This window comes from Tigriopus californicus, chromosome 4, assembly GCF_007210705.1.
Source record: "Tigriopus californicus strain San Diego chromosome 4, Tcal_SD_v2.1, whole genome shotgun sequence".
Lineage (NCBI taxonomy): Eukaryota > Metazoa > Arthropoda > Copepoda > Harpacticoida > Harpacticidae > Tigriopus > Tigriopus californicus.
In genome coordinates this window covers 5,454,843-5,480,339 of record NC_081443.1, presented here as the reverse complement: position 1 = coordinate 5,480,339, position 25,497 = coordinate 5,454,843, and the positions used below count along the sequence as shown (strand labels likewise).

Sequence of the window (25,497 nt, the reverse complement as noted above, 5' to 3'; positions counted from 1 at the left end):
GGATTAGCTTATGACCGACCTCGAGCCCGCAGGAGAGTTGCAAAGTCAGTCGTTGGGTGAAGTTCACAAACTTAAATCCACCTGAAGGTCAACTACGTACATCAAAGCCGACACGTCAGATAGATTTGGGTTCGTTTCTATACAATAGGTGCGGATCTCCCTAGGCTTTAGTCGGCCATTGGCGTCCTGCGCGTGAACTATTTGCTTTGCTAGGACCCTGGCCGCCACCACCGCTTTGTGTTGTTGACTTTCAACTGAACATGCATCGCATGGAGTCATATAGCTGGCTCTTAAAATTGGTGGTGGGGATGGCGAGGGTGGATCAACTGTAGGGTTTGGAAGATAAGATTGCTAACCGTGGCATCCTGAAAAAGAACCTGGTGTAAACAAAGAAACTCGGGGAAGATCAGGTTACGGGCGAAATCTCATGTCAAAGGTGATTTGTTCTACTTTGAGACAAGTGGTGGCGGACTCCAATTACTGTGCCTACTCCAATGGTTGGTCTCACATTGGACCAACGTTCCCAAGTGAATAAATGAATAAAAGAACGCCTCGCCGTCTCAACTCTGAGTCCTTGAACATGACATCTCCTCCGAGCTGAAGCTTGACTTTGGATTCAAAATGCATCACGTTGCTCATTCCAGGCATACACGAAGCAAAAGAAACGACCCCAAAAATCAAAAGGAACATCATAGCTTGAAGAATGTGTGTTTCCATTGGACGGCCAATGGCCAGCGGCCAACGGCCAATGGTTGTGGTCGTTCATCTTACCTCTTTCCGGGATTTGAGCTCCTCGCAGTTGAAGCTGTTGAGCAAAAGAGCCAAGAATAGATTCAAAACCATGAAGTTGCCCATCACAAGAGCAGGAAGAAAAATGGCCAAGCACGACTCGGCTACGCCCTGGAACAGAAATCGAGATGATCGAGATGAATTATAAAACCGGGGAGGAGAAAGAGACACAGAACAAGAATTAGAGGAAATACCACATTACCACGAGGAATGAATTAGATCAAGCACTACTACTTTCTAGGTAATGCACCACACACGCCTGCCATTTGGAGTGAATGACTAATAGGAAATGAAGCACCTGCGCCTACTTTGCATAATTGTGCTCAAAATGAATGGCCTCTCAACTAGCTCATTCAACTCAAATGTACCATACTGAACTTGGGTGGGTGGAGATGATGACCTGGCCAAGAATGCTTGACGCATCACAGGCCTACCCATTGCCATTTGTCAGGCATAAAGTACAATTCCATATACTACTATACACATAAGCCCCCATGCCCCCCCCCCCTCACACACTCTTTTTGATGGCTAACTCCATTTTTATGGCCAATTTTGCTGAATGAGCGAGATCAGAAATTACTGAAGGCATTCGTTCAACCCGAGTCAAAGAAAGTCCATTCTTGACAATATATGTACATTGTGGCTCAAAGAATCGTATTGAATTACATCGAATGGTGCAGGGTGGCGATGGTGGAATGTTTGATAGAGTTGAACAATGGTTTAAAACCATGCCTTTCCGTGCTCAAACTTACCACTTTGGCTTCAGCCCTCATACAGTCCCATAAGGGTTCGACCCATTCTCCACAGAGTATTCGGAAAATCATCATGAAAGAGTGGAAAAAATCCGTGAAATTCCATCTGGAAAAGAAAGAGAATAGAGGAGGTAGGAATTTCGTCGTTAAATCGTCGAGATCATGACGGTCAAGGGAAATTGAGTTCCAGAGATGCACCTGGCAACGTGCCTTGCCGTAATTGGGTTCAAATTGGCATTAGGACGGCTACCCTTTCAAATATGTGGGGGGGGGGGTCTTTATGAATACAAATCATGTGTTCTTACGACATGGTTGCGAAGAGACTATCAGCATGAGCATCGATTGGCGCCCATAATGTGTGTACACAGTCAAGTGCTCTGGATCCAATATCTAACGGGTTGCTACAATAAAAGCCATTAAGGTGCACAACATCTTTGAATGCTGGTCTTGGCATATGGATTGGGATCCAAGAATGGACCAAGCGGAAAAACGACCCTCATTCCGATATGACTCGGACTGCTCATTGATCTAATGAAAAAGGGCAAGATTCTCACTTGCCCTATTCAGTTCGTGCGTTTTGACCCAATCCAACTTCAATGGTCCATTTGGTTTGAAAGCAATCTTTAGGAACAATGACGTGTCCATCTGACACACTTTTGTTGGATATTTGAAGAGACAAGTTCATCCTTCTAACTTATCTAGTCTAACATCATTTTAGGAAGGCCCAACTTTTCTTCAAAATGGAGACTCAAAGGGGCGGGCTTCAGCAACTGCTGTACACGTGGGAGGAAGAGAGCATTTTCTGCTGATAATGCATTTAAGCATCAACTATGAACTACTATCTTATGTACTGCGTGTGTGTTCTCTTCTACCGTGTGAGGGCTGAATTGGAGCTTCGTGGGACAGGATACTGAAGTGGCACTCCTCTTATCTCTGTTTCTTAAAAGGGTTTGTCTCTTGAAGGCTGACGTTCCACCGTTCATGAAACGGGGAGGAAAATTGAGCCTTTGTGAAACCAACAATGGAAAAAACATATCAAACTCGTTTATGACTTGCTGTGTGTGTTGCATTTTGGCACTCCCACTTTCAGGTAGAGCGAGCACTAAAATCCGCGAGTTTGCCCGGCCAAATAAGGTTGGATGTACTTTATGTTTACAGGATAGGAGTAACCGTAGAGGCGACAAGAGAAAGCTCCTTCATGCAAACGAAAGGCTTTGGGACGGATGAAACAGCCTCGTTTTCCTTTTTCTATTCATCACAATTGAGGTCCATTTATCCTCCAAAGGTCCTTATTTACTTTAACTTTAGCCTGTCGTGACAAACAGGCTGATTTCAAGCTGATATCAAGCCACATTTCGAGCCCAAACATTCCCACCCACCCACCTACCCGCATCCATGCAGAACTTATGATGTCCTCACACCGACCATCAATTCACGGCTCCTGAATAGAGGAAACTCAATAAATTTGAATGCCCAGAAAAAGTCCACAACTCACACATTCAAGATGATTTGTGAAGTCGTCGTCGTCAGTTGACTTGGCAGCAGAAACAAGTGGCATTTTCAATATTCGAGAGTTGTCTCGAAGCAAATGGTGGCATAAAACCCCCTGGATAACCATGATTGAGGAGGTAAACTTGGTTTTTAACCAAGATACTACTTGCATCTAAAAGTTTTATCAACTTCGTACTCCTCTTTACTTCCCCCCGTTTAAGTAATCTTGCCTACAATGGAATAAAATATTCAATAAAAACAGACTAAGATCAACGGAAAATCATATCAACTGAGCCTTCACTGAACCAAGATCAACAAAAATCACCTACATTATTCGGTGAATCCAGGGATCAATGAAATATAAGTGAAATTGAATTGTTGCAGGAAATTTCAATTGCCCAATAGAGCAACATGTGCGGGAATAACATCAACAGATGTATCTAACAAAATCGAAGGAAAGTCAATTCGTCTTGTAACGATTTTTCCAACAGATATTTGAGTTACGAACCCGAGAATTAAAGGAAGAAGACATCTCTGACTTAACAGTAGGGAAAGATTTAGTCAAAAATAGAAAAATAGTGGTAATTAATTTTTAATCAAAAATGTCCTACTTTCACTGCAATGCAATGAGATACCTTACAGTTGGGCATGATATCTTGTGCACAATTGAGCTTGTTTGACTACTCTTAGCTAGCAGTGATGTAGTTTTTCAAGATCAGTGACCAACAATTCTGATGAAGAAAAAGGCTGAAAAGGAAAGAGAAATGTATCTTGAAGGAAAACATTACCCCTTTTTGACATTTTGATTGATGGATTGAATTTATCTGAGACTCTGGGTCATGTCATTGAATGTGAAATTAAAAAAAGGTGTTAGTGAGGTTTAACAATTCCACGTGATTTCGAATTCCCGCGGCAATTTCCTATCTCTCGCGCTGCTGTCTCCTCCCCCCCTCCCCCCGGCACACAGGCACATATAATACCACCCCCAAGACCACCAAAAAGATAATCCCTATCCCTGCCAGAAACGTCTTTTGAGAAATACAAATGATTCGCTTAGTAAGTGTTGGTAGGTCACAAGCGACGAAGGTGCGTAGAGGACGTTGGCTCGCTCGAAGGCCCTAATTAGTGGTCTTCTTAGTGGTCTTCAATGTCCCCCTTATCTCTTTATCTCACGGTACAATGGAGTTTATGGACCATGAAATACCATCATTCTTCTACTAGCAAGGACGCCACTGGTCCTCCTGGCTATTGGCTCTCCACATCCCACTCTACGACATACCATACCTGGAACTCTACTTTTGGCTCCTAAATCAGAGACCAATTTTGCACCCAAGACGTGGTCTGAACATTCGTAAAAAAGATGTGCGAGCTAAGGGCTAGAATATTTCTCGTCGTCACTCAAGAAGAGATTGAGATTTTGATGCTTCAATTTTCCTCTGACTGAGTCTTGCATGCCTACTCCGGATTCAGATGAGAAGGACTTGGCCTTGTGGACTTGAGTTACACTCACTTATTGAGGGAAGAAAGAGGAGGTCTATGTAGTTTAGAGCTCTTTCGGGTTTCATCTTTATGCGGAGTTTCGTTTCGTTTCATTTCGCCAAGGACATCTAATATCAGAACTAGGTTTTCTGAGGAACTTTTTAGAGCTGATCTTGATACCGTAGTTGGACGGAAATAACTTTGGAATGAGGCGAGAGCTAGTGAACTCCCAAACTGCCTGACTGCCTGACGGGCGATTTGGAGGCTTGGAGAGCGATGAATGAGTACAGATCGCCGCCATTGGGATGGTGCATGCTCAAGAGTCTCAGTAGCCACTCGAGCGAACTAAAGGCCAATCCAAATGGAACGGGGCTTTGCAAATCAGAGTTTGGCGAAAGCCCATTGCTCCAATGCTGGTTGTGCCAAGTAAGCCTTGAAATGTGAACGGTGAGACCCTTCCGATTGAGAAGCGCCTTTTCGACAACACAACTGCTTAACATGATCAGCCACGTCATCCCATATTCCAAACTAACCAAATGAAGTAGGCAATTTCAAACTCACGTGTGGCTGTAGATTTCTGTGTTTTCATCACAATCTTCGAAATCTTCCAGTTCCTAGTGGCAGTCGAGGCCAATCTGCGCTTTAGGGTACATATTGAAGAGCGATATTCTAGTACCCCCCACGTACATGCAAGTTCGATTACTTTAGCACCAGAGAGGTAAAGAGCAAAATAAAAATTCGAAGACATAGTTGGCTGTCTTAGTCTGTTTCTTGAATGGCGTGACAAACTCGGGGGTGTGAATTGTGAAAAGGGCTCTTCTTACCTTGGGACTGGATCGGGATAGAAATTTTCTTTGGTGTAGGTCTTTCCGAAGAGTTGCATGCCCAAAACGGCAAATATATAGATGACTATGATGAGAAGAAAGGTAAGGTTGCCCAATGCTCCAAGTGTTGATATGATGATACTTAAAAGCACTTTCATGGTGGTCCAAGATTGAGCCAGTTTGAGGACCCTCATCTGGAAAGAGAAAAACACGATGACCATTTTAGACAGACCATAATAAGAGCGAACGTTATCTTAATGGCATTTTTGGTTGCTATCAACACAATCGAGCTAATGACAGGGTATAGGGCATAGTCTGGGCCCCTGGGCAAGCGGCTTATTGTTACCAAATCTCTCATGAGACTAATCCACATCAAGAACAAGCTTGCTCTTTCGCAAGTGACTTTGTATTGTAGCGTCCCAATTCTGGATGCGCCGACTCATCTCGGGATTAGACATCGGACTCGTGCCATCAACTAGTATGAGGACAAGACGGGCGTCTCGAGTCAAATTGAAAGTGCATGCCTCCTTGGCCGTCAAGGTTTCCCTATGCAAAGTGGGTGGGTGTTTGGGTAGTGAGTGAGTGAGTGGGTGGTTGGTTGGGCGGTTGGCTTGCTACTTGACTCAGATGGCCCTATCGGCGTTAAAGCGAATGGTATCATCAAGATTTACGGTTAAAAGTGGTTCCAAGGTGCCAAGATCAGGATCCAAGAGAGTGGAATTGATCTGGGAATAATTCACAAGGATCGCTCGTCTCGACAAGCCCTTGAAGATGTTTCTTTGGGTACAATCCTTGAGAGGACGAGAGATAAAGTTTGCACTTAAGGCAAGCCATTCTGAGCCAGCCACATCGAGATATTCTGCTGAACTTGGGAAAACTTTCATGCCAGTCAGAAGATATTCGAGGCCAATTCTGCTTTGATAAATGTTCCTGAGGGCTTGTTTTGCCAACAAAATCCGACCTTTCACTAGTAAAAATCAAAAGTGTTGTGTGAGCAGCGTGATGAGCCTCCAATAATCCATTACATGAAGCTAAAAGGAATCATCCAGCACCCAGATTATGCTGACCTGACTCGTTCGCTTGCTCAAGGAGCCAAATTCCCTCCCAAGGTGGATGGTTTGTTTTTGGAATAGCCCAAGCAAGCAATTTCTCAGTGAGAGCTTGTGTTCCAAGTTTGGATGGGAAAAGCCCAAAATTACGACGCAGAAACATCAACAACTTCCATTTTTCAAATTTCTTTTCCCCTTGAAAATAAAAGGTCGAGTCATTTTTGCAGAACCAATTTTGTAATTTGAAAGCTTTTCTCCCTCCCTTGCTCGCTTAAAATACCACCGCCAACACCACCACCACCACCACCATCATCATCATCCATTCTTGTTTGGCATAAAAGCAAATCTTGAACAGCTTTGGCATCAAAAGAGATTTGACAAAGGCTTCGATCTAATGGCCATCTCCTGCCAGGCCTTTGATTCATATTGGAACAAAAAAAGGGCCAGGCTGCATTCGGGAATGCTGCGGGAATTCCAAGGACTTCCCTTTAGATCTTCGCCAAAGAGAAACGAAACGCGAATTCGGCCAATCACCGAGCAAGCGGCCAGGAGCGCCCGGGGAAATTGATGCGTCCAATTCAAAGGATATCCATGATATCATTTTTGGACGAAGCTCTGCTGCCTATGTCAATGGCAAGACTCCCAGCATAAAGTTATGCTACGATTTTGGAAACAATACATGACTACAATACCAGTAGCTCTTTCCATGGAGTGGAATTTTATTTTCGAGCCAATCCGATTAGAGTAGGACTTACAGGCAGTGAGTGCAGTTAGTGCAGTCTGTGTAGAGCTTGAATTGTTAGCGAGGAATGTTGGCTCGGGCGATCTGATCTTTCTATGGGCAAAAATTCCCATTCCAAAGATCAAGACCAACTTAATTTGACGGTCCTGTCTTGCTCCCAACAAGTATACTGTGAGTAACCAACTGATTTCTAAGCCTAGAGGTCATGATACCATTCGCAATCGGATGGCAAACCAAATAGAAGAATAAATTTAGTATTCTAGATGTGGCCCCATCTTCAGGACAAGAAAATCGTCCCGAAGTTCACTGGCAGGGGCCGCAAGGTTCCCAAAAATGCCAAAGAGGTCGGACTGAAATTGATTCGCAATGCCAAAGGTCAATACTTATGGGAAAAGGACGTGGCTTTGTCTTAAATACTAGAATTGGGATCGATTCTCTTGGCTAGGATGTGATGTCCCAAGGTGTCCTTCGTGTGCGAATGGGAGTGGCAAACTGGCAAATGGACCGGGCTAAGAAAATGGATCATTCGAACTGGACTGTTGAACAATTTCCAATTCAATTCAAAGTGATGAAAACAAGGGATTCGTTTTGAAGCAAAACTCTGAAGATATATCATCGAGGCCATTTATTGATACAATTGCGAGCCAATGTTCAACTTCACCAAGCTAACATTTGCATAATCTTTGTTAGGGTTACTTCGCCACGTGTCAGCAAAAAAGCCGTGACTCAACCTTGTTCCATACCACTAACTTTGGCACGGCCCATTTCATAGGTCAATTGAACGAATGGGGATGGTTTTTACGTCTACAGAGGATCCAGGGGATCGAGATGGATGCAAAGCTTGGGTGCACTTTTAAATCGACTCCCCCATCAATCTTGCACAACAGGGCCAGGGATCGTGGTCAGCTCATCGTTTTATTTGTAGAGAAGAGCTGGGTTTTCGTACCTACTTCCCCCAAGCCAGAGTGCGCTCGAATGTACTTTCCTGTACGTAAGTAAGTCTATTTGCTAACGGTTGTGTGTGTTTGTGAGGCTGCAGATGTGTGTTTGTGTGTGTGTGTGTGTGTGTGTTGTGTGTTGTGTGTTGTGTGTGTGTATGATGTTATGTGTATGTCTAGGTAGGATAGGTATTGGAACTGACGGAGGTCAGTCCGAGCAAAAAGTTTCCCAATATGCCTTACTTGTGAAGCATTTGCAATAGAAAGGAAACATCTATGGCAAGAGGTGTGTTTGTGTTTGGAGAGATGTGTGTTAGTACAGAGCAAGAACCTAGTCGTCAACAACAACAACAACAGCAAGAGCAGCAAGGACAACTACAACAACTACAACAATGGGGAATCTTGCAAAGAAAAGTTTAAGGAAAAGCGGTCCGCCGCCCGGTTAGGTTAACGGAGGCCAGCCCACCGTATTTGTCGGGGCTCCCCTGCTAACAACAACGACCTTGAACTCATCAGCTCAAGCTTCAGAGTGCTTCCGTTCAATTGGGAGTTCTTGTTGTGGTTTTCTTTCAGGGCAATTCTACGTTTCGTGATCCCAACTCTGCCATGTTCTATCCTAAACTAAGATGAGGAGAAGAGTGGGCCAAAAGGTAGCGGAAACAGATTTGAATCTCGTGCGAAAAGTCCCTCATGAGGTATTTATGGGGTTAGGTTCGCTCGATTTGTGTTGGGAATTTGGCAAGGTTTTGAAAGTCCGAGAATACACGAAAAATGGAAAAATGGAAAAATGATCGGCTTACCAATCTCATGCCCCGAAGCACCGAGATTCCGTTGACACTCTCGACAGATAAGTCAATGAGACTGCCTATGACGATGACTAGATCGAAAATGTTCCATCCGGAGGCAAAGTATTCCTTGCTGAGGGCCAGAAGCTTCAGGACAGCCTCGAGGGTAAAGAAGGAGGTAAAAACCTGAAACAGCACAGCACTCGGGATTAGACAAGAGAGACATTATTAGTATTATCCCACAGGAAGGAAGGAAAGACGAGAAAGTAAATACCTACTACATATTGAACGTAGCACAAAGGTGCAACAACTAACAAACAAGAGCCTCTGCGTGCACCACATGGAAAGAGTGTCATGTGTCTGGTAAGTGAGTAACCAAATTCGCCCTTGCTAGCACTAGTTAACGTTATTAGAGTATTGACTGACCTTGTTTCCTATATCGAGAATATGCTTGAGGTCCTCGCTCATGCCATGATGTTCGGCTGCCAAGAAAGCCGTGTTCAGAATGATACAAAGCGTTACGGTGGCATCAAACAACATGTCATGGACTATCACAAACAGGGTGTTTTGGAAGCGCAACCAAAAGCTGTAGCCGAGGCAAAATTTACGACAACCCGGACAATTGCGGTCACTTGTGGTTTCTGAAATGGGACAGGAGTAACACCATGAGCTACATAACCTGTGCTAACATAAGGTAACTACGAGACGTATCTCGTTCAGTTGGGACATTGTCGTTTGGGGGGCTTAAACCACTCACTCACTCACTCACTCACCTATGGAGACAACGAATGGAATGTCAATCTTACTCGGTCGTTTGACATTCCCACAATTGATGATTTCACCTTTGTCGTTGTTGAAAGGCATCTGGAAATGAAAGCAAATATGCATTGTTATTGGCTTAGACCACTTTGCCACTCTTTGTCGAGCCCAACTGGGTGACACTTTTAGTAGGTTATCGGTGCCTTTGTGCACTGAATAGAAACGGTTTTTTGGATATCCTGAAAAGAAGAAATTGATGGATGGCGACAGTTTCCGCACACATTTTGTACCCATAAAAGTCTTTTGGGCACGCTCATCGCCGACTTATGTTATATCGCGTCCGACCTGACCCAACATACAGATTCAACGGGAAACGATTCCTCCTTACAACATACAGTCTATTCATCTTTGGGCCGCTGAGGGTTAGCGGAGGCCGATTTTCCTTTCCCAATCTAACTAATAGAAAACATTCAAAAAAAACAGAAGCATCTCTTTCTTCTCCTTCAAACTCAGGTTGCAGCTATTCAACTGTGCTCCCTGAAAGTCCAGGGAGTTTGACCTTCTCCACGAGACCACACCAAAATTGTGCTCTTTTGATCGAGTTACTGAGATGTGTCCTGAATAGAACAATGGCATAAACATTGGAGACCTTCCAAAAGGGATCGCTCGTTGTTGTTTTTCTTCAATTCATGGCCCTCTCTTTTGAGACTTGGCCTCACGATGTAGGTTTGTTGTGCGTACTACAAGAAGATAAATCGAACTTTTAAGCGTATCCTGTGTTGAAGTGAAGCAAGCACGCAGCCTTTTTCTCCCACAACCGTTTTTGGTTGGATCTGCAACTAGGCAGTTTTGTTTTCCTAAAGAAATGGAGAGACATACTCAGTCAGTCAGTCAGTCAGTCAGTCAGTCAGCGAGTGAGTGAGTGAGCCTTCCGTCTTTGAGCTATCATCATCGAAAAACGATGTGATTTGTCATAGTAGTGCCAGGTAGAAAGATTAGGTGGCATGATGATACCCTTTCAAAACCAATGTCGCCGTCTTACGCGTGAGCAATGTGGAACGAGCAAGTGCGAAATGACAAATGATCTTGCAAATCTTTTTTCTCACACAGAGTCTGTCCTCGTGGTTGGGAAAAATTGGCCAATAAACAGTATCTATGAAAGTCTGTTTACTTATTTAGCCAATTTCAAATCTCTTAGAGGTTTGATGCCAACTCAAAAAGGCTCAGGATAACTTAAGGCTGTCTAATGATAATAAGCAATTACTTCATTCCATGTCTACAGTATCAACATGCTATGCCTAGTCATTATTATTCTTTCAAGTTGGGTAATAGCTAGAGAAAGATGATGAATTTAAGTTAAAGCAGAAAGATCGCAAGGTCGGCCTCGGTCCTTCTTTATGAGTGATGTCGGTCGATTTGAACTCTTGACTAGATCGTTTTTTTGAGGGAACATTAAACCAGCTCCAGAACGACAGTCTTCTTTGGAGGATGATCCGTCTCTTTATTCTTCTCTTGCTTGTTCCACTGCTAGGAATACTAGTATTTCCACTTGCGCTGGCCCTGCAATGTCGCCACCATAAACTTCTTCTTCTTCTTCTTCTTCTTCTTCTTCTTCTTCTTCTTCGTCGTCGTCGTCGTCGTCGTCGTCGTCGTCGTCGTCGTCGTCGTGTTCCTGCTGTGCCTTGGCCTTCGGACGTACGTACGTACGTACGTGCGAAGACTTCGCTGCGGGACAGTCAGTTTTGCTTCAAGAAACGACTTTCTTACCAACCCGTCCACCAACACCAACACCATTTATATTACGCCTACTACTATACTACTGCTACAACCACCACCACTATCACCACCAAAGACGAGAGGAAATGACATCCAGAAATGATGGCAATCACCACGATCCAAGGTTGAAAATCCCTCATTCCCTCACCTTCCCAAGATGACGTGACATTTTCAAGTGAGCCTTATTTAGTAATGGTGGTCCATTTCTATTACCAATTCCCAATAGCTAGGACTCTCTCCGAAAGCGACTTGTAGGATCAATTCTTGATGTTTTTTTTTTCTTCAAGCAGACTCCCTCTTTTCCTCTTTGAGATCAAATTTGACCAACATTACTTCCATATCTCTCTTCTTCATGATCCTCAAACTTCGTGGAAGCAATTTCAAGGCGAATTGGGCTCTTGACGTACGTGCTTGCACGTACGTACGTAGATGACCAGAGCGGGATAATCAAATCCGCTTTTTCTTCTCCTGTGGATCCATCTGCATGGCAGAAACAGTTTGTATGGAGCAACCACTGCCTACTTGGAACACACTCAAGCTTCACCAATGAAGGGGGAGACAGAGAGAGAGAGAGAGTGAGCAAGTGGGACACTGCCGTCTCATTCTTGTTCACCTTGTTCTCCTCCGCCTCCTCATGCTGCTCCTCATGCGGCTCCTCATGCGGCTCCTCATGCGGCTCCCCTCCTCCTGCTTGCCCAAGGACTGTTAGCACCAGTGGAATTTCTTCGGCTTTACCCATTGGAGTGCTATGTTCGTCAGTGCAGTAGTCAGATTGGACCATTGAAGCACAGATTGAAAGGAGGCGCCAACACTACCAGAGCTGCCGATAAAGGCCACTCTGAGTTCAGGGCGACGTTCCAGCCGCCACAGGCAATGAAGGATACGGACAATAAGGCAATGTTGAATGGATATCAAGGTCGATCAGCTATTAGTATCTAACCCAGTGAAGATCAAGTCAAGTGAGCATAGTGCCACCAAATAGTTCAAACACGACCTTTTCCCTTTTGGTGAACACAAAAATGATCACTTTATTTTGCTTACCTGAAGTCGTAACTTGTCCTCGGCCATACTTTGATCATCGTTGAACACACCAGAGTCATTTATGGAAGAACGGATGGATTCACCGGCTGATGAATAATTGGACAGACTGAAAGAATAGAGATGAAAGGTCAGCCATGTCGCCATCGCCGTCGTTGTCGTAAGAGAAAGACACATGAAGCTAGCCAATCACCATATTTGTATGGAGTAATGTGGGTTACCTTGATTGATCAAATTGGGACTGCTCCAGCATTGGAGGGGAGAGAAGATTCCTGGGATCGTCGCTACAGGGCGAGTTGGGCAATGAGGGGTCTAGAGGCACTTGCAAATTGAGTTTCACATCGTAACTGGATCGTGGATGACCTCGAGCCCTTTCACGTGCTGGGTACTGAAAAAATAGATCGCACTCATTGAAGAAAGAGGTTGAAACAAGACTGGTAGAAGAGAAGTGGCTCGTAGAAGTGATCACAAGGCTTGACTTGGCTTTCTTTTCTTTTAAAACTGAACACCGTTCATTTATTCGCCCATTCTTCAACGTCCTAAAATTAGGAAAGTTTGTCAAAGAACATGGCCTGAGCAATATTCGCTAAACTTTTACGTGCCCTATTGGGACACTGGAGCATGTTTCTCGAGCTGAGAACTCAAGTCGACTTCAAAGATAATGTTTAAAAAGAAGAACCCGGACTGTGACAGCGGGGGAATCAGCTCAGAGATCATCATCTGTTCTAGGTACTACTCGAACGTATCACGCTGAGGGCAGACGTACATAAGGCACACAATATCAACTACATTCAGGATCGCAGAGAGCAAAAGGGGTAGTGGTACATGCTTTGGCAGCTCGCTCTCAAGTATGTTTTTGACAGTTCCAAATGTGCCTCATCTCTGAGGAACTTCTCAAGGGACCAGAAGTAAAGTTGGTGCGAATACAGGTCGTGGTGAGCCTGTTCATAAAAATACTGCAGCTCTACTAACTCTCCACCATCAATTTCTGTACGAACGTACCATACAGTACAAATCAACACCAATGTTCTTGTTTGCCCTAGTCCCGCTCATTATTTATATGACTTGCAACGAAACGGGATTGAGAGGGAAACCGAGGAATAAGATGGAAAGAGAACAAGAGAGAGAGAGGGAGAAAAGGAGAGGGGAAGAGAGAGCGAAGGCAATGGTCGGTTCATTTTAAGACATGAACAAAAGAGGCATAACACCACTCTCGGATGGAATGGCTCATGCCCACAAAGCAGCCGAGTTGTACAGACATAGAATAGTACTCTGGCTTTGGTAAAACTAGTAGTGAAAGGCGGCAATGATGATTGTCGGGCTCTATGACTTGAGCAACTTGAGAACCCCAAGCGTGAACCCTCGTACATACGTAGAGATACTGAGATACTACTATTCAAAAGCAGAGGATTGTTGATGAGGCTCCAAATCCTGGGTGAAATTTACCAGTGCTTCACTCTTAAGATGCCACTTGAATAACACTTGACAGCATCACAATTGCAAATGGAACGTTCAACAATAAGAGAGAAGCTCGCTCAAGAACATCCAATCTTAAAAAGTTATTTCTCGTTCGGTGGTCCAGCCAGCTGAAGGCCCATTTTTCTTTCCAATTCTGCAAAGTTTTGAAAAAGAGCTCCGTCCAATAGACGTCGCTATTTTTAGATGCAAAGGGTTTTGTTTCTAAACACAGTAAGAAAGGCTGACTGAAGACCAACCCGCCGCCTCTTTCTCTTTACACCTCGTCTCTCTCCCTCTGTCTCCCAGCCTTCATATGTGGGTTATAATAGAATTTGGTGACAAGCAAACCTTGAGAAAAGTTGGATCTCCGTTCCCATGGTGTTGTTCCAAGTCCACCGATCGAATTTCATTGCCCACTTGTTTGGCCTTTATCACAACGTAAGGCTTGTCAGATTTCCGGCTGCTCAGGGATGGGTACAAGACGCCGCTACTCGCCGGATGGCTGTCCCGCCCTCCTAAATTCCCTCCACCACCGGAGCAGCTGGCCCCATTAGAACCGTGGGGGCCGCCAAGCTCATGATCGCTCAACCCATTACCTGTCAAATTGTCAAGACCAGAAGAAAAGAAAGTGAGAGAGAGAGAAGACGAAAGGATATAACAATTTTTCTATGCCAGGCCGAAGGCCAATGACATGACATTGCTTTTCTGGTTGTTTAAGTCCTTTGATGTGGTCTTACCAAAGCGAAGGTGGTCTTGGTCAAAGCTTCCTGATTGAGGTAGGATCTCTAAACTGGCCTTCTTCTGGCAGTTGCCGCACATATCCTCGGATATGCTTACGCCTAAGCCCGGGGCACCCCGGATTTTGTGAGCTTGTGCAGGCGGATTCGTCCGAATTGTGCATTCTTCTTCGAGTGGAGCACGAGTGGCGTTGGCAGCAGCCTCCTCAGCTTCTTTGGCACGTTCCTGAGTCGGAAGGCAAGTATGACGTTGGGAAATGATTTGCAATAAATTCACAACCAAGCAATTTGTCATGGTCGACCTTAGATTTAAATGTAATCTCAAATGAATCCTTCTAAATCAATCGGATGGGAGTTTGGTAATGAAAAATTACAAGAAATATTGATCTAATGAGTGCCACCACTAATCCGTCTTACAAAATATTTGCAGTACTACAAAGACCCATGGGAGGGAAAAGTTCGTTAGAACATAATAGGTCTTTAGTTACAAATGAGTGTGTACGGTGTGAGCACAGTCCTTTTTCTTATTCGCCTATGATTAATAGGGGACTTGTTGTTTTGTGCTCTTTTAGGTACAATACGTTACTTCATATTCTTCCTCTATGGAGTGCCATAGAATTGGAATCCATTTGACTGTTTGAGGATTGGATCAACGAAATGGATCATTTTACTCGTACTTAACTAGGATTGGCTGCAGACACTACTCCCAACACAACTCAGCTTCTCAAAGTAAATACAATGCTCAGGAGATTAAGACAATAATTTGGAAAGCACACCTTATGTGTCAGAAGCAGGTAAGGCAGCACGTGATTTTGAGGGGAGAGGCATCTTGAAATTATTTGCTAGCTCTTGTTGGTCCATTCATTTACTGCAGGGACGCCGCTCTCACTGGATGTTGCATGAAAGCGGCCATTACTTCTTGTCTTGTCTAGTGGGGATGTTTCCTCGTTTGACGAGGACAAAAGAGACTTTATGAAGGATGTCTCATTTTGCGTGCTTGAGCGGTCGCCATTATGATCTTAGCGATTACTTCGCATGAACAACGACCCACGGTGTCCAATGAAAGGACAACACACAGTGACAAGGACTATTCGTCTTGGTCCTCCTGTGCGGAACAAAGGACAAGACACGCTCTAAGACCCAAAGTGGTCCAAAGCACCCTAATCACACAAGGACGGGCTTCAAGAGAAGTTTCACTTGTACACTTGTTCCACTGACAATCTAAAAGTAACGACTCTTTGCACTGTACTTGGATACAATCCCAAATCAATCAATTCAAAAGTCAAGCACTTCTGAATATCAATAATAGCAAGGTCCTTTGAGTGCGTCGTAAGTGTGGCCATTCATTTGTACGATTGCTCAGAAAAGATTCCTTTTACAATTACAGACCGAAGGTCTGTTTTTCGGACCATCCTGTTTGTGTCCCTTTATCACCTCGACGAATCATTAATATCAATTTAAGATTGCCCTGCATCCTCGATGATCGTGGACCTGGTCTGCCTAACGGCTTTCAGTTGTTCCATGACGAGGCCACGAGGCCACGAGGCCACGAGGCCAAGAGGCGAAGAGGCCTCGATCAAGTAAACGGGCTATTGCACTGCTGCTCTTAGTCTTGGGTTGTATGTAGCTGTGTACCCATCAGTGTTGGGTACGATTATTTATGTAGTGGAATGCAACTTACAGCACTATTGGCCTCTGCTTCCTCTTCGTAGCTCATTGCCACGACAGCCAGCATCAGATTGATGAGGTAGAAAGAGCCAAAGAACACAACAATGGTAAAAAAGATCACATGGATGGGTCCACCGGTGGCCACAATCTGAAACACACATGGGCAGTACCGTTACTTGTCTACGTCCAGGGAGAAGGAACGCTTGAACGCACAGTACGCATGCACAGCCAAGCCATAATGATACCATTGCTCATGGATATCGAGAGATCAAGACGACCAAAAAGCCAAAGGCCGACTCTACAAAATTGACCCAAGGGGCCAAAAAGTTGTGGTCGAATATTGTGCACTCCCACGTTTAGGCGTAGAGGGTCTTTGTTTCTTTCCGTTACTGTCGTGGATCACAAAATCCAAAATTGAATTCGAACGTCCTTGAAATCTGAATTCGCCACGAACGAAGCGTTTGTCGAACTCAAGCAAAGGCGTCGAGGTAAACTAAGTGGGTTGAGGTTCAGAGGCTTACCATGTTATAGACATTTTCCCAGTAATCCAATGTGATGAGTTGGAAAGTTGTGAGCATAGACCAGAGTAGATTATCAAAGCTCGTATAGCCAAAATTAGGGTTTCCCCCCACGTTTGGAAGACACACGTAGCCATGGGGACAGTTCCTGAAATATAAGTATAAGTAAACGAGGCAATTTGAACACGATGGCGAGGGCATCCTGTAGTATCATTGGGCCCTTGGTTCGTACCTCGCCCCACTTGAATTACCACAGAGTTCAGGACCTCGGCTATTATAATGCCAATGATTCGGGTCCAAGATCCATCTGGAATAAAGTCAAGAACATGAGATACGTTTTCTAAATACCATAGAATTAGTCCAAGCCGATCTTACTCTGTCCAATTGCCTGCGTCTTCCCCGCTCCAGTCTTGAACACATTTGTTTCGGAGTTGACCCATGTAGACCTATGGGAGAGGAAGAAGCAATGAACCAGGATGAAATGTATGATGTCCTTAACGAGTTATGGGGTTCAAGTGACAAAAAAAAGATTCATTGTGGCAGTCCTGAGGAGACGCTACAGGTTTTTCTCATCTTCATTGCGACGTAATGTAATGGAGAGGGGCCCAAGGGCCAGTGGCCACAGCATAATGATGTCTACCGGGGGCAAGGGCAGATATCAACGGTCATTAGTCTAATAAGATTGGTCACTCAATCACATTTGGATGAGAATCCATTACTCTTCCATCAATTGTACCACCGAAGAAGGTGCTGAGGGCGTCCAAAGAACTCCTATCTTCCCTAACCTATGAACAGTGTGTCTGTCGTTTGCCTTATGCGGAGATTCATTGATATGATGCCAAGTTATGAGGGATAACACTTGTTCCTCTTCTTTGCTTCATTCCGTTATCCAAATTATGCGAGTTGTAGGTAGTACCCATTTTCTGTCAGGTTAAGCTCCCTTTTGATAGCTGGCAATTTTGAAACTTTGGAGGTTGAACAGAACCCCCCCCCCCCTTCCAACTTCAAACTTTTGCCTGCCATTGTGATAGCGAGTGTATGGGAAACAATATTTATAGTCTCCTCTCTCTGTCTCTCTGTCTCTCCCTTGTTGTGTATTGGTAGCTCGGGTGGACGCAGTAGATCCGTATTTTGCATATGCGTTTCGTTTTCCCCTCAAGTGGGCACACAAAGCCGGGCAATAAGTCAAAGTCAGCTCAAAAAGGGCGTTCAATACATTATAATGCAGTACAAGCAGGAGGCTAACTTAAGTTGGACTACGGACAGAGCAGAAAAAGGACCAAGCTAGCCTTCAATGCACGGGTTGAAAACCAATTTCTTCTAGCAGTGGGAGGCCTTTCCTCCCATGAATCATAGGTAAACCAGTAGTAAGCGAAGAGAACAATTAGACCAAAACGTTGTTTTGACTCCACTGGGTTCATTTGGCTTTCGACTACTCTTGATCCAGTAATTATAACTTCGTAGAGTACGAGTTGATAATATCAAGCGCGTCCCCAATATATTGTACTCTTGGTGTTCCTATTAAAATAAGAAAAAACCTAGATAAAGCTTCCAGTTATTCAAACATACATAATGGCAATGCGCCTTCAATCTACAGAAACGAGCCGCTGTCCTTGCAATGAATGAATCTCTGAGATGCCTCATTATTGTGGGAAGAAAAAAAGGGGCAAAATCACCTTGTTCCTCTGTCGGACTGGGACGTCTCACATGCCAGTATATGGACATGAGTTTACATACACAAAGCCAATGATGCTTTTCCTCTTTTTGCTTCCAAGATTGCGCTAGGTCCCGTTTCAACCACATTGGGCAACAGACATGTACGTAGTAGTACGTCCATCCAATGAGTGTTCCTATTCCGTACGTACGTACGTTCCGTGAACAGTACACCCACCCATATCACCGAGAAATCTCAGTCCATCTGAGTTCCGCCAGAGCGCACTCTTGTCGGGAACATGGTTGAGATGAACACGGAGAAGAAACGGATCCCCTATATTTCCATTTGTTACATGCAGACGCTGTGGTGCATGCCCTTGGGGCATTGCCGGATTCATTGTAGAGTTAGAGCATCAAGACTGTGTAATGATTTTCTTCTGAAGAAAAGAAACCTACCCAAACCTTATAACGTGGTGGACGTTAAATAACTTTTAAAAAATAGACAAAGGAGCGTGTGTGTGAATCTCACATATCCAATATGATTGGTTATGGAACCCCTCTCAAGGCTGGACTAGGTCAACGGTTAAGTGGGTTTGGTACGCCCGGAGTGGATATAGTGACTGTGCTTAGAATACCTGTTTTCAAAACCGGTAAGCATATTCTCGGTACATGGTTGTGCTCCAGGGTCCTCATAAATTCAAACTAAAAGTATATTTCTATTTTGCTCAACTTGATTTGCTTATGGTCAATAAGAAGTGAGCTTTTGTCACCCTAGCTCGAGCTGGCAATTAGTTTATCAACACCTTCCCACCCACATAGACTACAAACTCGAGCTTGGACAAGGATACATTTCCCTTCAACTTTTCTCGACCATTAGTAGACCCAGCACAATTACTTGCCATAATCAGGTTCTGCTCTTTAGGGCCTGTTGGGACTACAAATACCTACACTTTACATCCGTAGAATGAGTCAAAGTAGAACATTCACGGGCTTGAGCCGATGGAATTAGGTGCATGCCTAATCGTTCTTTTTTGTTTGGAAATGGAACAGACTCATGATGAGTCTGTTCTGTTTGGGATGGTGAACTTACTTGGAGGGCGAAGAGTGCGAAAACCATCAAACAGAATATGGTCAACGTCATGACCTCGGCCAGCTGCTTGACAGCGTTCAGGAGCGCATTGATGATGGTCTTCAAACCTAAACAGAGACGAGAAAAGGAACAAGGAAGTTCCGGAGTATTATTACATAGAACACTCAGAGGGTCCGAAGGGCACGGGAATTACGAACGAACCAATTGATTCAACGAGGTCAAACACGAATGTAATTTGTTCGGGGTAACGGGGTAAATTGAAAAATCGTAATTTGTGATCAACACGTGTGAGAAATGTTCTGTCGTAGGTTTCAGTTGCTGAGACAAGCCAAAGTTGTAAGAAAGGGACCATATATCATTAAAGGTGGCTACCGTGATTAAAACTGGGGTAATCTGACTTCAATTGGTATCAATTCACATCCTAATAGAAACCAATGCTACTCACCTGCAGAGTGTCTTAATGGGTTTAGTGTGAAATTTTAATTGTTTTTATGTTTAGTTGGGTTTAAAGTACCAGAAAATGGTTGATGTGGATTATACCCGCTCATACGCTCGTTTATTTGATGTCAGTGGCAAAATCGTAGGCAGAGTGACTTGAAGCAATCTTTCAAACTAGTTTCAAAGAGGACTGATATGTTATTTGAGGGGCCTCAGATTTGCCCACATTTATTACATAGATAGATCCTTTCAACTTTTGGAACAATAAGCAAAGCGTGATGTCCAATCTTTCTTCACTTGACAAGTGAAAGTATGGAAGATTGAAATCGAGATGGAGAGTGAAAACACGAAGTGCAGGGAAGCAAAAGAGGCCGAGCGAGGCCGGAAGAGGTCCCCTCCTTGTAGCTGAGCCTCCTCAAACTTGCTCAACAACGCAAGACAACCGAGATCTCTTTTGATCCACCCACAACCAATGTCAGAGATCCTTTGTTGTAAAAGTTGTAGCCATTGGTTAAAAGGAAAAAAGATAAAAGCCGCCTTTTTCCACTAATGGGCCCTCACAATCTTCTCGTCAACGGAGAGAATCCAAAACTAAAGCAACCGGAGAAACGCCATCTTAGCCACTAAGGTAGTCGACCGAGGCCAAGCGTATAGGCCACTGATGAGTAAGGGAATGAGGGAATGAGGGCATGAGGGCGTGAGGGCGTGAGTGGGGGTTGGTTCTGAATTGCTGAAACACACGCACGCCAAGTCTAAGAGGAGGCTCGACCAACCGATATCGAATCCCACAGACACAGACAGCACTAAACCAAAGATATCTTCTACCATCTCGCCAAACTTTGGCTAACACTACCAACCCTTGTACGAGCTTAACAAGTTTCGAGGCGGTCCAATCAGAGAGAGTTCAAGAACATTCAAGCCTGATAAAACTAGCTATGTAGTCTTCTTAGCCTTGAATGGTTTTCCTCGTTCGTCTTCCCCAGAAAAACCCTTTGTTAGAGAGGCAAAAGGATCAATAAGTGCCTGACTTTGTTCCATTGGAAAATCCGTCGGATTGAAAATGGGGCGAGCAATTGGTCAGATGTACGAACTTTCAGAAGCATCGCCAACACTTTTCAATCCAAGGGTATGCCCATCCACCCACTCTTTAGAAGCATTGTTTGTGCGTCTATCTGACCCGAGGTTTTATTTCTCTTTTCTCTTTTCGCTTTCGACTTACTGTATACTCTATTTGCAAGCCAACCATGGCCTTGACTGTCGTCTTGTGGTTGCTGTGCCATTTTGGCGCTACTCTTTGGAATGAATAGTGCACATCACGAGATCCTGTCAGACCACGTCTGGCAGCCAATTCAACAACTCGGGAAGTGAAAATGCTCTTAATCTTACCATTACCACTTTAATCTTAAATAAGGCAGATACTGATCATGTATGGAGTGAGGCCACCCTCAAACCTTCAGTATAGTAAACTACTCGTTACGCTTCTTGTACCGCGAGGTACGGTAGATTTTTACCAATGGAAATATTGTGCATCATTCAAGAGCGAGGAGCGACATGTCATCATCATCTCAACTTGGAGACATAAAAACTTTCGCCAAATTGGATAATCGAACTACAATCATAAAAAAAACCTTTGTCCAGGCCCTTTGTACTTTTTGCCAAAAGTGGAGCTGGCTAGTGGTTGGAACCAAGCGGTCACAGAGCTATTCCAAATCCTAACCAAAGCAGATCACGATGGCTGGCCAAGCAACATTTTTTTGGCGGCATTTGATCGTATCTGAGGATCTCGAGAATATTCCCTCCCCTTTGTTAAGCCATTTAATGGTCGAACTCATGCATTGCTCCAAAACTAGATGCTTTCCAAATGTTTCGTCTCCCCATGATCACGCCCTTTCAAGGATGTCCTTGTAATTGGCAATGCCGTTACCTAAAGTTGGAGGGAGCGAGATAAACACGCAGTGGCTGCACCGCAAAAAAAAGTTTTTTGTTCCAACTCTTTCTCGCAGGCTTGAAATTGCTGTTGTTGACGTTGGCAGCCATGGTGGTGGTGATGGTGGTGGTGGTGGTGGTACTGACGTTGGTGGTCGTTGTGGTTGCATGGCTTGTTCCTTTACCCACCCAAAACCACTTTCGAGCCTTTTTCCAGCCCGTCCATTGGGTGGGATAAGGGATTGAACTCCTGTTCTACATATCTACCCACACTTTCCAGTAGATCTGTACTTTGCCAACTCCGAGATACCTTCATTAATAACTTTTTTTGGAGGGTTTTGTTTCTAGTCAAGGCCAGACTGGTGTGGCCTTTGTGCCACAAATGTAATACTGTGGCTAAGGGGGACGTGTTAATGATGTAGTAATGCACCAAACACTCAATCGAGTTGGGTTCGGGGTTTCTGTGCCTGAGGTGGCAAGTACTCATTTGTGCTAAAACAATGTACTTTACGATACATCCGACCCCGCACCAAGCATGATCGCGACTTCAGAGAACCGGAAATGGATGGTTGTGGAGTAATTTTGACATTTCTTCAATATCCCGCACGGAAATAAAACAAGGGAATACAAAATTGGTCATGATCTGGTCATTGTTGGAAAAAATACTCCCTCTCGGTATCCTTCTATAACAAAGTTACGCCTTTATGATTCGCCATTGCAGTTCTTCCAATTCCGCGGAGGCCAAAAATTAACTCATTCAGCATACAGTTTCATTAAGCTTATTAACAAAGTCCATTTAATTGTGAGACGCTTTTCTCGGGAATAGATAATGTGCCGTTTGGTTCGCAAAGCACGGAGGCCCTCGAGAAAAACTTTCCAATGGGAACAAAGTTCTGGGAGAAACCCAGAAATTGAACGATTTTTTCGAGGTCTGTCTCTCTTTCTCGCCCGATGCTCAAGGTCGTGATCTTCAAGCAGTTATCGGTTTTCGTGTGGTTCGCCAAGCTGGACAACATTCCACGAGGTTTAAACGGACGTAAGTAAATGTGATATTGGTCGGGGTTCCTGATCTGCAGATTCATGTTTCCTTCCGATTGAACATGGATTAAGGGATTCCAGTTTATATATAAAAGCTCTCAAAAGCGATAATTTAGCCACCCTTATGAATTAAAATTTAAGATGCATGGAAAGATGATGGCTTGCATTCACGCACTACATACCGTATATAGAACACTACTACCTGGCTGAGAATCAAGATGGAAAAAGGGTATTTTGGGTTGGCTTGTCTTCGAACGTTTTGCCACGAGCACGATAATAATCAAATCGTGACCCAAGCTCATATGAGAATGCTTGAAATGCGTTAGGGGTCTTCTTCATCCACGCTTTGAATGAATGCAACATGGCCAGCAATTACTGAAGCTATTCTGATCCTGGGCTAGGATCTTACAGTAGGCCTGCTGGCTGCCCTTTTCAACTCAAAGGCCCAACCATAACCGTTTTCTATGCGAAATAAATTTGAGGGAAAACAGAATTTTTGACGTAGGAAAACCAGAGTGGTACTCGAGCCAGCTCAGCTGCTGGTAAAATGGAGGAAAAAGACGCAAGTGAAACTCTTCTTTAATCAACCAACCAACCAACCAACCATCATCGAATAAGGCTGGAACCGCCGCTCGAACATCTCATGCAGCCTTTCCATCGTTTTAGTACAGTTCCACCGTTCCACTGTTCTTGTGAAATACTTCTAAAAAGTAACGGCAAATAACTCGTCGCTCTATTTTCCACTCTCCCTCGAACCATTCGGTCCGTCATTCCTTGAGTCAGTCAGTCTGTCCGTCATGTCAGTAAGCCAGTCAGTCAGTCGCTCGACGTGCCCTCAGAAAGACATTTGGCCATGGACGACCTTGGGCCCTGTAAGTTTTTTTTTGGTGGGGTCCCTTGGCCAGACTGAATGGGCAACAGGAATAACTTTTGTTCTGCTCAACCTCAAGGAGCTGGAATCCTCCAACACTATCTTAAGTCTGGACTAAAGAGTCGCATAAAACATTGGCAGGGGTCGTTTTTGTTTGCTCACCCTGCTTTTCCTTCTTAACACTGTCCGTTTTATTCGGCCTTAATGGGTAGGATGGCTTGCCAAGAATTTCAGATGCAAGCACCATGTGCCATCAAAGCGCATCCATTTCTTCTACGTTAAAAGAACCATATACGATCAAGGGAAGAGCATACCCAATATCCTTGAGGGTCCATTTAAACTGATGGAAAAATTATTCGAACTCGCATGGAATCTTATGTGTAGTATTTGCTTCAAAGCGAGTCATAGTGAAATGTTTGCCTTCGCTTGAACAACTTCGGTTTGGCTTTATGTTTGGGCAAAATTATAACAGTTCGGTTGCGTAATTTGCGTGCTAGTTTCAAAAAGTCTTTTTCGTTTTCATGTATTTTCAATTTCATTCATTGAACATTCTTAGCCTCGGAAGTCTAGAGCATGGTGCGGCAAAGCACAAATTCTATCGTTACTCATACATATGTAGATCCTCTTTGATCCTCGTGGGAGATAGAAAAGTATCAAAATTCCCCTGTAATATCTGTAAGCTATTTTTCCAAATATCAACGCTTTCAGGATCTAATTCGCCAACTTGCTTCTCGTTTTCTGACAATGATTTTCGTCATGTTAAGTTTTTTTGTATTTATGTTTAACAAAGGTTTTCGGAAACGGGGGCGAAAACCGCAGATTAGTTGTTTTGAAGTATCTTGTTTTTCCCAGGTAATAACTTAAATCATTAGATTTGGTACAAGGGGTGGTAAAGATGTCTTGCACTATTTGCAAATGTGTATGATTTATTGGTCAAAAGGTTGAGAGAAAGTTGGAAATGGGCGGAGCAAGGGTAGGGAAAGGGTGGGACAAGTAATTTGATTGCACTTCAATCTCATCTGATTGATGTCAACTTACCCCCACCAGGACTGAGAATGACTAAATTGCATTGTTGTTGTTATTGGGATATTAGCTTGAAATGATGAGGCAAAGCCAAACTAGATAGTAACTCTTGTGTTAGAGACCGGGACAAATGAGCTTCACCTACTGTTATGGAATAAATTCGTAATATTAAAAGTTGTTAAAATAGATGGGTGGACCCAAACCAAGGACAAACATTGACAGAGACAATAATAAAGATTTGTTATTTTTGAATTTGCTTCCCCATAACCTTTGATCTTTGGACAAAATTCATCTTTGATTTTTATTTTAAGTCCACTGAAGCCTGCCTAAGATCTAATGGAGTTCTGAAGTTATTTAGTTTTTCTCGTTTGTCATAAAATGAGCTAAAAATTCCTAAAAATTGGTATTACATGGTCATATATGGTTATATGGTCATAGGTATCAGAAGTTGCAATCAATGATAAAGATGAAAGCAACATCGAGACAAATAATTAACAACAATATTGCAAGTACCTAGTTTAATTTAATGTTCTGAAATGCTGTAACAATTTCAATTTGACAGGTTTATTTAATTTTTGCACTTTCATCGAGATGATTTGATCTCTTCCAAGATAAAGATGTTAAGAATATCTTGGAGGAAACTTAAGGACTGCTT

General features: G+C 43.7%; 1 protein-coding gene across 1 annotated transcript in view; it reads right to left on the bottom strand.

The window, feature by feature from the left end:
- The window catches only part of LOC131879145 (sodium channel protein 1 brain-like), a 69,744-nt gene that overhangs the window by 17,308 nt on the left and 26,939 nt on the right, over positions 1–25,497 (bottom strand). Inside the window, exons 5-19 of the mRNA XM_059225382.1 lie at positions 19,547–19,653; positions 17,179–17,249; positions 17,036–17,110; positions 16,807–16,951; positions 16,299–16,433; positions 14,618–14,843; positions 14,229–14,476; positions 12,644–12,810; positions 12,426–12,531; positions 9,623–9,713; positions 9,276–9,490; positions 8,865–9,035; positions 5,336–5,529; positions 1,542–1,647; positions 772–900 (exon numbers count right to left, since the gene is read on the bottom strand). Of these exons, the coding sequence (XP_059081365.1) occupies positions 772–900; positions 1,542–1,647; positions 5,336–5,529; positions 8,865–9,035; positions 9,276–9,490; positions 9,623–9,713; positions 12,426–12,531; positions 12,644–12,810; positions 14,229–14,476; positions 14,618–14,843; positions 16,299–16,433; positions 16,807–16,951; positions 17,036–17,110; positions 17,179–17,249; positions 19,547–19,653 (2,186 nt within the window). The remainder of the gene's footprint in view (positions 1–771; positions 901–1,541; positions 1,648–5,335; positions 5,530–8,864; positions 9,036–9,275; positions 9,491–9,622; positions 9,714–12,425; positions 12,532–12,643; positions 12,811–14,228; positions 14,477–14,617; positions 14,844–16,298; positions 16,434–16,806; positions 16,952–17,035; positions 17,111–17,178; positions 17,250–19,546; positions 19,654–25,497) is intronic.